Raw genomic sequence first — 10,833 nt, 5'->3', positions numbered from 1 at the left:
TGTCACCAAGTCACACGTTTGCATAATTAATGCCTCGCAGCTAGTTTGGCAAGTAAGAATTGATTTAGCACAGCTGCTCTGTTGTTGTTGTTAGCAGTGCTGGCTCGGGCGTGTGTGGGCCGACCAATCGGAGCAGACTGAGTATTCATTAGAGGGGGAGTCCTTAAAGGGACAGGGGCTAAGGCAGTGTTTCTGCTGCAGCACTGGACAAAATAATAAAACTGATGTTTTTTGAGCATTAAAGAATGTAAACCTGTTCTAGTAGTGACCTAACAATAAAATGATGAACCTACAAACAAGCATAAAATGTCTCCTTTAATACCTGTGAGGAGGGGATCTTTAAGTGCAACAGGTTGGTACACTTGTAGGCTTTCTTTATATCCTGGTCTCATTGAGTTCACACAGCAACCAGGTGATTTTCTGTCTGTATCTGGTTTGAATCCAGTTTCCTCTACAGACATGGCAGCAGACGCTCTCTTACCACAGTTACTGTCACTGAAAAAAAACAAGTTCATGTTCGAAGTCATGCTGACATCTGATGTGAACTTTGAACACAGTCAGGCTGTTCTTGCACATGCTCAGTACGATCTCTTATCAGCAGAACAGAGACATGAAAAGCAGGAACGAACGCAAAACTTAGAATTTTATATTTGTAGCAATAAAATGTGTCACCACCCTCGACAGCATGTACTTTAAGTCATTTCTGTCTCATGAAACTCATCAGAAAGCAGGTGTTGTGATTGTGTTCAGTGCCATCACACCTTCATCCTGAGACCTCCCTTTTCTGTTTTATTACTTTATTGAACAAAGTCAGACTGTGTACTAACTTGTGTCCTATTAACTGAAACAGATCGACTCTGTTATCTTCTGTTATTCTGGTTTATCGTTCTATTTAACAATACAACATAAAACATTTTGTTGATTCACATTTTATTTGTTTTCTTCTCTCCAATGAAACACAATCATATCCATCACAGTATTCAATAAATCTGAACACATTTAACTCTTTTCTTCATTAAAAGTAGATGAAAGCAAACAGAACAGGTTACAACATTCAATTGTGAGCGACAAAAACATAAATCTTCGGTATTAACATCACAGTCTACAGCTGATTTTCTTATTCAGAGTGAACTAAAATGAAAGCGACAGCAGTGAAAGCTCCACACCCAAAATAACCCATCATGAACAGGAGTGTGATGATGTCATTAAGGCACACAGATGCTCCACAATAGACACACAATCTTAAACTACCTTCTACTTCTTATGTCAAACAGTAGAAAACCTCCTTAGAATAATGAGAACGATGCCAAACTTTAAAATAAAGCAAAACTAGACTGAAACTTGTCTGCATTTTACCATAAAGCAAAATTATTGGCATTTTGTGGTAATTGGCGATAGCACAGTTACAGAGTGCAACACTGTCATAAAAACAAATTCCAGGTCATATCCCGTAGACAGGATGTGTGAAAACTCAAAAAGGTGCAATACGCAAGAATTTGCCTCCTCATGCGAGGTCACTTCATCCCCAAACAGCCGCTTACTGTAGCTGCCATTAGCTAATCAGCACAATTAGCCACACAGCTAGCGAAACAGCAAATATCTCTCTTTTCTGTGTTACAGAGCAGCACCATGAATCTGTATGACATGTCAAAATGTCTTCTGTGATAAATGCCGACTGAGCTGACAACAAAACTTTGTGACTTAGTGGAAGATCAGAGAGAGCTTCAATCCTATGATCAACAACAAGTACGAACCAACAATGTTCAATTTTGGGTCTCTTACTCTGACAGAACAACCGAGAGACAGAGATCTTTCACAGACAGCTTCTATGTGCTGACGACGTTTTCATATTTCACCAAAAGACATTCATCTGCTCACACACATTATTAGTAATTTAAAATTCACATTTTGATTGAGGCTGAACTCTTTTACTTTTACAGACAGGATCATCACACATGTTTTGTCTGTTACGCTCTATTTCAGGGCTTTGATGTGCAAGGTGTCATCTTAATAATGATAATAATAATAATAATTCATTTAATTTGTATAGCGCTTTTCAAGGACCCAAAGTCGCTTACAGAGATATAGCAGGACAGGTAATACACAGACACACAATGTAGTAGGCACAAGTAGCAAACAAGGATAACAAAAGACAAAGGATGACAGGGAAACAAAAGCAATGGTGGGGCATGGAGTAGATAATGCTGATCCAGACAAACAGACAGAAACGGGTACAACAATAGTCAAGAGGTGGGGGGATGGATTGAAGAGCAGTGGAGGGGGGGCTAAGGAGTGAGGAATAAGCAAGGAGGGAGGGGGGGAGAGGTCAGGACGTAATTGAGGGGGATGTCAGCAAACGTGCAGTCTTCTTCATCCTCAGACCATAAGTCCTCCTTCTGCACTACAATCACATTTTGGAGTTCTGGATGAGCAGAGTTTGGATCCAGAACCACAGGAGTGTAGGAGACCTTCTCCTTCATCTTGATCCAGATGTTGTAGCTCAGGTTGCCCAGGTGTTTGGCCTCGTCTATCAGAGCTCCTGAGACCAGCTGTGGATCCTCCAGCAGGGGGCGCTGCTGGACCCTTTCCACTGCAGCCTTGTAGTTCTGCAGGAATGAGACGTCTTCAGCTCTCAGCTCCTCCTCTGTGGTTCTGACCATGTCTGACAGAGCTGCTATGTCTTTACTCAGAGCTGCAGTCTTCTCCTTCATCATCTGACTCTTCTGCTCCTCTTCCTCCCTCAGAGCAGAGATCCTGGCCTCCTCTTCCTCTTCTAGAAACAGGTGAAGCTTCTTAAACTGCTCTCTGATCTGACTCTCTGTGTTTCGGGCCTGGACCTTGATGTCTTCTACTGTTTGATCGCAGTTTCCTTTAACTTGTTTGAAGACCTTCAGTTTGTCCTGTAAGGGCTTCAGGGACTTCTGCAGCTCTTCTTTAAGATCCTGTGCAGCTTCATCGATGGGTCTGAATTTGTGGTTGTTGTGTGTTTTTGAGTCTCTGCAGATGACACACACCGGCTGCTGATGGTCCAGACAGAAGAGTTTCAGTTTCTCACCGTGCAGACTGCAGAGAGCCTCAGACTCTGCTGAAGCTCTCTGATCTCTCTTCAGTACGAAGCTCTCACACAGGTTCTTTAAGGCCAGGTTACGAGGCGGATCACTCATTGAAGGTTGTCCTTGCAAACTGGACACTGCTTTGCTTGTATCTCCCTCCACCAGCTCTGCAGACAGTCTTTACAGAAGCTGTGGCTGCATGACAGGACGACAGGATCTTTGTAGACGTCGTGGCAGACAGGACAGGAGAGATCGTCCTCTGATATTGAAGCCATCCTGGTTGAAAAAACACTGAAAACAAAGCAGGAAGTGAGCGCACTGGAAATCAATCGATCATGTTTATCAACTTTCGACATTTAAGATGTATTTTTTAATAGTGGTAAACTCACGTTCAGTGTGTGAAGTCAGCTGTTACGCAGTTTTCCTCTTGTTTCTGTCCTCTCAGTGGAAGTGGTGAGTCAGCTGTGAGTCCCTCCCGTCTCTCTGTCTGTGTGGGAGTTTTTCTTTTTTCATAAACCTTTGTTAAGAAATAGAAGGCAGTACAGAGCAATACAATTCAGTGTAACAACAACCACCAGGGGGCTACGTACATTCAGAGGCAATATTTCAGATAATCATATTACAACTACATAAATACATTAAAGAGAGCACATAAATTAAAAGTCGTCTGTGTGGGAGTTGTCTTGAGAAATTAAAGTTGACACACTGTACTTCCGGGTTCGTCTCTGGGGAGTCATGCAAGTGGCGGAACTTTATCAGCCCAAACTGCCAAGAGCTCCATCAGAGGCCTCATAAACGTGTGATTAAGAAGGTTTTCTTTTGTTTCTCACTAAAATTGCATCACAATCCATTTTGAGTGTCTCGTCTTTTATATTGGATGTTTTTGGTTTAATATCACTCCTGCGTTCATGTGTATGTGCTATTTTACTGCTCATTTCCACCACATTATATACTGTTGGCTACTTTAACCTACAGCAGTGCATCATAGTGTGTCAGATCGTCATTAGTTTGTAGTGTGGCTGCACTGTGACGAACCACGTGTCTGTAAAAAGTCAGAAAAACAGGCTGCTTTCAGTTTTCTGATGATGTAGTTTCCTGCTAATCAAAGAGGGACCTCATCCTAAATTCCCCTAAATTCATATTCAAATAATCAACTAGAGTACAAGTATCTCAAATTTGCATAATACTTGAGGAAATGAACTTAGTTACTTCTGTGTGAGTGGCTGGGTTTTGTTGTGTGTGTAGAGGACAATTTATCTTGACTGAACCTGCCTGCTGCTGCACACAGAGAGACTAGATAATGACTGAATTATCGTTATTGAAAACTTCTTTGTCAGACTCAACAAGTACACTCCTGCGTACTGAGCTGTGTCCTTTCAACTGAAACAGATCGACTCTGTTGTCTTCTATTATTCTGTTTTATCGTTCTATTAAAAATACAACAGAAAACATTTAGTTGATTCACCTTTTATTTGTTCACTTCTCTTCAATGAAATACAATCATATCTATCACAGTATTCAATAAATCTGAACACATTTAACTCCTTCCTTCATTAAAAGTTGATGAAAGCAATAAAAACAGGTAACAACATTACATTACAAAAATGTAAATGCAGCCTTGTAGTTCTGCAGGAATGAGACGTCTTCAGCTCTCAGCTCCTCCTCTGTGGTTCTGATCGTGTCTGACAGAGCTGCTATGTCTTTACTCAGAGCTTCAGTCTCCTTCATCATCTGACTCTTCTGCTCCTCTTCCTCCCTCAGAGCAGAGATCCTGGCCTCCTCTTCCTCTTGTAGAAACTGATGAAGCCTCCTAAACTGCTCTCTGATCTGCTTCTCCGTGTGTCGGGCCTGGACCTTGATATCTTCTGCTGTTTGATCACAGTTTCCTTTAACTTGTTTGAAGACCTTCAGTTTGTCTTTTAGGGGCTTCAGGGACTTCTGCAGCTCTTCTTTAAGATCCTGTGCAGCTTCATCGATGGGTCTGAATCTGTGGTTGTTGTGTGTTTTTGAGTCTCTGCAGACGACACACACCGGCTGCTGATGGTCCAGACAGAAGAGTTTCAGTTTCTCACCGTGATGACTGCAGAGAGACTCAGCTGACATCACAATGATGCAGAAACAGGAATAAAAACGAGAGGGTGACGCAGATGAAACACAAACATCTTTTATTTTCTATCTTGAGAGGAAACATTAAGTATTTGTTTTTCATTACAGTATTTAATTATGTATTATTTATGAGGCCCTAATTACCTGTTTACTAAAGCTTATTACAAAGACCTTGATGTAAACTGTTATCATCACATATGGACTCTTATGTTGATTACAGAAATATAGAAAGATATGATCGCAAATCATTTAACAACATTACACTGATGAAAACACCCAACAAGTTATAACTGAATTAATTTTTTGCATGCAATTACTCACAACAGTCCTAAAATCTTACATTTCTGCATGTCTCTGTTTCTTATAAACATTATTATGTGTTTACTATACTATACAAACTAATAATTGTCAGATCATAAGACATTGGTAAGTACTTGAAGGAAACTGTTACCAGTTTATAGACGGCTAATAAAAGCCCAAAAAATCAACATCACCATGAATCTGAACACAGAATTAAAATGAGTGCAAAAAACAATCAACATTAATCTGCTTTGAACTCCAGGGTCATCTCTGGAGTTGTCCCATGTTTCTGTCACATGTTCTTCCTGTTGTCTATTCTCCTGTTCGACTAATCACTCAAATGATCATACTCAATATCATCCTCATCATCAAATCAAGTCACATAAAAGATCAAACCTTGCTCCTTTAAGTACCTCGATTTGTTCACGAGTGAAGGGATGATGGGGCGTGAGATCGACCGGAGAGTCGGAGCAGTGGGTGCGGTGTTGCATGCACTTCACCGCACGGTTGTGACGAAAAGGGAGCCGAGTCGGAAGGCAAAACTCTCGATCGACCGGTCAATCCTCGTCCCTACCCTCACCTATGGTCATGAGCGATGTGTCATGACCGAAAGAATGAGATTGCGTGTACAAGCGGCCGAAATGGGTTTTCTCCGCAGGGTGGCTGGGGTCTCCCTTAAAGATAGGGTGAGAAGCTCAGCCATCCAGGAGGGACTCGGAGTAGAGCCGCTGCTCCTCTGCGTGGAAAGGAGCCAAGGGGGGGGTTGCCCTTATACCACTCATACCATACCACCATAAATCACAACTTCGTAGAGGCTCGCCATATAATTCAAAAAGTACTGCAAAGGGAATCGTTTATTGTGCTTACCTTTCTTGTTTATTAGTCCTAAACAGCCAACAGCTATTTGTTCCACCATTTCAATCATTTCATTTTAGATTTGAATCTAAAATGTGAAGAATGTAAAGTCTAAAAATACATTTGTTCAATTTTGAATAATTTAGAGCATTTCTATTGAGAAGACAATTCATGATTTTCAGAAATTGGGGGGGACATGTCCCCCCCGTCCCCCCAGTGCCCCCCAACCCCTCACTCCCGCCTGTCTACCCCGACCCCCCAGTGCCCCCCAACCCCTCACTCCCGCCTGTCCACCCCGACCCCCCTGTACCCCCCAACCCCTCACTAACCCACCCCCCAGTACCCCCCACCCTCTCACTCCCGCCTGTCCCCCCCAAGATCTGCACCCATGAGCTTGAACAGTTAGCTGATGTGGCCTGGATGGACCTTGCTCCTCCTCCACCTCTTTCTCCTCATCATTATCATCATCTTCTTCAGTCATCTCTTCTATAATCTCAACAGGGCATTCATCTCTATTGCATATGTATGGAAAGAGCTTCTCGTTGAAAGTGTGTGTGAAGGTGTGTATTTGTGCCTTAGTGTCAGGATCAGAGAACGACAGCTCTCCTTTGTCCAAGTTCAGATTTACTCTGATCTTCTGTAGCTTCGTCTCCATTGAGAGAACAACAGGTTGGGCTTCCGGTGAGAAGGCTTTATATTCACCATCAGAGAATCCTACTATCCATACACCAGACTGCATGTTCTCTTTCCTCTTGACCGACTCTGCAGCGACACCCACAGACCAGTGTGTACTGTCTCCAACTTCAACATCCCAGCTGTGAGTCCCTGAGTCGAAGCCATCGGAGCCGAGGATGGAGGGGTGGTAATCAAACCTCTCCGGGTTTTTAGGGAGAATCTGTTTCTCTGCACGTCTCACTCCCGTCAGATCGTCAGACAGGAGGAGTTCTGGATGAGCAGAGTTTGGATCCAGAATCACAGGAGTGTAGGAGACCTTCTCCTTCATTTTGTTCCAGATGTTGTTGCTCAGGTTGCCCAGATGTTTGGCCTCGTCTATCAGAGCTCCTGAGACCAGCTGTGGATCCTCCAGCAGGGGGCGCTGCTGGACTCTCTTCACTGCAGCCTTGTAGTTCTGCAGGAATGAGACGTCTTCAGCTCTCAGCTCCTCCTCTGTGGTTCTGATCGTGTCTGACAGAGCTGCTATGTCTTTACTCAGAGCTGCAGTCTTCTCCTTCATCATCTGAGTCTTCTGCTCCTCTTCCTCCCTCAGAGCAGAGATCCTGGCCTCCTCTTCCTCTTCTAGAAACTGATGAAACTTCGTAAACTGCTCTCTGATCTGCTTCTCTGTGTGTCGGGCCTGGACCTTGATGTGTTCTGCTGTTTGATCGCAGGTTCCTTTAACTTGTTCGAAGACCTTCAGTTTGTCCTGTAAGGGCTTCAGGGACTTCTGGAGCTCTTCTTTAAGATCCTGTGCAGCTTCATCAATGGGTCTGAATCTGTGGTTGTTGTGTTTTTTTGAGTCTCTGCAGACGAGACACACCGACTGCTGATGGTCCAGACAGAAGAGTTTCAGTTTCTCACCGTGCAGACTGCAGAGAGCCTCAGACTCAGTTGAAGGTCTGCTATCTTTTTTCAGTATGAAGCTCTCACAGAGGTTCTTTAGTATCAAGTTGCATGGTGGTTCACTTCTTGATGATCTTTTATTACAAACTGGGCACTCCTGTGTTTGTTTCTCTCTCCACCAGCTCTGCACACAGTCTTTACAGAAGCTGTGGCTGCATGACAGGACAACAGGATCTTTAAAGATGTCGTGGCAGACGGGACAGGAGAGATCGTCCTCTAAGATGGAAGCCATCGTGGTTGAACAATGCTGAAAACAAAGCGGGAAGTCAGCGCACTGGAAACAGCTTCCAACTAGCAACATTTAATAATTATTTTTTTAACAGTGGTAAACTCACGTTCAGTGTGTGAAGTCAGCTGTTATGCAGTTTTCCTCTGGTTTCTGTCCTCTCTCAGTGGAAGTTGTGAGTCAGTTGTGGATCTCTCCCGTCTCTCTGTCTGTGTGGGCGTGTATTTTCCTGAGAAATGAAAGTTAACACACTGTACTTCCGTCATGCAAGGGGTGGAACTTTATTAGCCCAAACTGCCAAGAGCCCCGTCCAGGGATGTAAACAGGAAAAGCTCAAAAAAGAGAGTTCCGCTGGGGGTGGGGGGCGTATCGACAGCCAGGGTGTGCATTTATAGCAGAGGAGACAGAGGTAAATTGTGTCATCTATGTCCTCAAATGTCCTCTCCTCAATATTGAGAAAAAACAACCCTTGTCTGCCTAATTTTACTTTGATCAGCATGGTAGATATATTAAACAATTAAAACTTTTAGTGTCTACTATTCTTAGACACCTAAGAGGCCTACCAAATCAATAAGAGACATACACAGGTTAAGTAATAAATTGTGTTTAATCATTTCATAAAAATATGTACAAAATCATTTAACAGTGAACTCACAGGAGTAGTCGGATCGTCCAATGGCGGGGGGGGCGGCGCGCAGCGCGCGGTCGGATCGTTTGTGTTTCGCTTTTTCCGCGCACTGTTATGCGGACGGAGATGAATGTTACTCGGTAAAATTGCATCACAATGCATTTTGAGTGTCTCGCCCCCCCCCACCCTTCAGTCCCTAATTCATTGGACTATTCCATCTTACTGCGCATGCGCAGAACTGATTCATGACGAGTGTAGCAAAACAAACAGAATGGCGCGGAGTTGAATCCAGCTAAAAGTTACATCAACCGGCCGGAAAAACGGAGGAGGCGGGAGAGAAATGTGAAGTTTGTGGAAAAACTACTGAAGATGACACATTTTTTCACGGTGGCCAATAATGATTACAACATTACTGAACAGCAGTGAGAAGCAGGCGCTGTTTGTGTTAGCACTAGCGATGCTAAGAGCTAACAACGGTCAGCACAGCTAACGTTAGCAGGATGGCTCGACTGGAGATGCTAACACAAGTCTCAGGCCCCGTCCATACGGAAACGCTCTTTATTGTAAACACACATGTATTGCATCGTTTTGGAAGATCTTCCACATTGATCCTGTAAACGCACTTCTTTGAAACCTGGTCTCTTGAAACACCGCCCTCGGGTTCTCGTGTGAACAGCGAATCTGCATACTTTGCGTATCGATGGCGCTCTCTACCTCTAGCCTTCGACCTCTGAACCCCGCGACGTCTCATAACACAACAACACTGGCGGACTACGTGCTTGTGTTCTTGTTTTTGCAATTTACTCGCCTTGTAGTCGAGTGAGTCGCAGCAGCAGTTCGACCTCATTATTGGTCCACACAAACGATTCTGGTTTCCTTGCACTAGCCATTTTTGTCTTCTTCTTGTTGTGTTCGGTTTTTTCTTCTACTATCTGTTTGTATACAGCACGCGAGCTTTATGCACATGCTCCGTCTCTTCTTCTCTGTTTTTGGTGAATTTCAAGCGCCACCTACAGGCTGGAATATGAACTACAGCGTGTTGACTCGTTTACAATGGATCCGTTTGGACGCAAATATTCTTGGAGCGATGCCAAGGAAGACGGAGGGAAAAAGATCGTTTTGGTACGTGTGGACATAACAGCAACAACTAGTAAGTTCTAAAACTGTCAGAATTATACTGAATATTGATCGATATCAATGTACATCAATGCAGCGCTAAGTAGTTTTGGAGCAGAAAGAAAAATAACTGAATTTTAATATTGACAATATTTATGAGGTAATAAAACAAACTTTTTTTGGCATAAGTGAATAAACTGTATAAAATTGTGTTGTCCTTTAAGGTCAGTTATTCAGTTTATTCAGTCTTGAAAACAACAGTAATTTGTTTATTTAGGTTTCTTTTAATTGATTAAAATGTCTTCCCCCAAACTATGTAGTGCATTTTTAAGTAATATTACTGACACCATACTGAAAAACAGCCTGTTTCAGAGCGGGTGTGTTGTGTGTGAAGAGGACAAGATATCTTGACTGAACCTGCCTGCAGCTGCCCACATTAGAGACTAGATAATAACTGAATTATCATTATTGAAAACTTGTTCGTCAGACTCAACAAGTACACTCCTGCGTACTGAGCTGTGTCCTTTCAACTGAAACCGGTCAACTCTGTTGTCTTCCATTATTCTGTTTATCTACTATTAAAGCTAGGGTCTACAATCCTGGAGAGCTAGCAAGAGAGCTAGCAAGATTTGAAAGTGGCACCTCCTCTAAGTTCCACCCCCCTGCCCCCATCATGTCAGTGCTCCGTCCAAAGCCACGCTCCCACAAACTTGAACGCGCATCTGGCAGTGGGACTCTGTATACATGTCTATGGTGGGACTCAGGAGGGAGAAGGAGATGCCAGAGCAAGATGCAGCAACTCAAGCTGAATTTAGCACGGAGCAGACAGGAAGTCAAGCGCCAAAATAACAAACTACATCCGGTTACTTTTCAAAATAAAACACTCCGTGTTGACACCAGCACACATCGTGAGGCCAGCGGTCTACCGT

The 10,833-nt window shown here is 43.3% G+C and overlaps 2 protein-coding genes across 2 annotated transcripts; both read right to left on the bottom strand.

The window, feature by feature from the left end:
• Positions 1-913: 913 nt before the first annotated feature.
• Positions 914-3,560, bottom strand: LOC115583269 (tripartite motif-containing protein 35-like). Its single transcript, XM_030419931.1, has 2 exons — positions 3,443-3,560; positions 914-3,344 (listed from the first exon to the last, which is right to left on the bottom strand). Exon 2 carries the CDS (start codon positions 3,162-3,164, stop codon positions 2,286-2,288), a length of 879 nt encoding a protein of 292 aa, XP_030275791.1. The 5' UTR covers positions 3,165-3,344; positions 3,443-3,560; the 3' UTR covers positions 914-2,285.
• Positions 3,561-6,016: 2,456 nt separating this feature from the next.
• On the bottom strand, positions 6,017-8,378 carry LOC115582837 (nuclear factor 7, ovary-like). Its single transcript, XM_030419057.1, has 3 exons — positions 8,270-8,378; positions 6,648-8,181; positions 6,017-6,039 (listed from the first exon to the last, which is right to left on the bottom strand). Exons 2-3 carry the CDS (start codon positions 8,164-8,166, stop codon positions 6,017-6,019), a joined length of 1,542 nt encoding a protein of 513 aa, XP_030274917.1. The 5' UTR covers positions 8,167-8,181; positions 8,270-8,378.
• Positions 8,379-10,833: the final 2,455 nt, after the last annotated feature.

Source organism: Sparus aurata, chromosome 6, assembly GCF_900880675.1.
Source record: "Sparus aurata chromosome 6, fSpaAur1.1, whole genome shotgun sequence".
Classification (NCBI taxonomy): domain Eukaryota; kingdom Metazoa; phylum Chordata; class Actinopteri; order Spariformes; family Sparidae; genus Sparus; species Sparus aurata.
The sequence above is the reverse complement of the archived record's forward strand: the minus strand, read 5'-3'. Positions and strand labels throughout refer to the sequence as shown.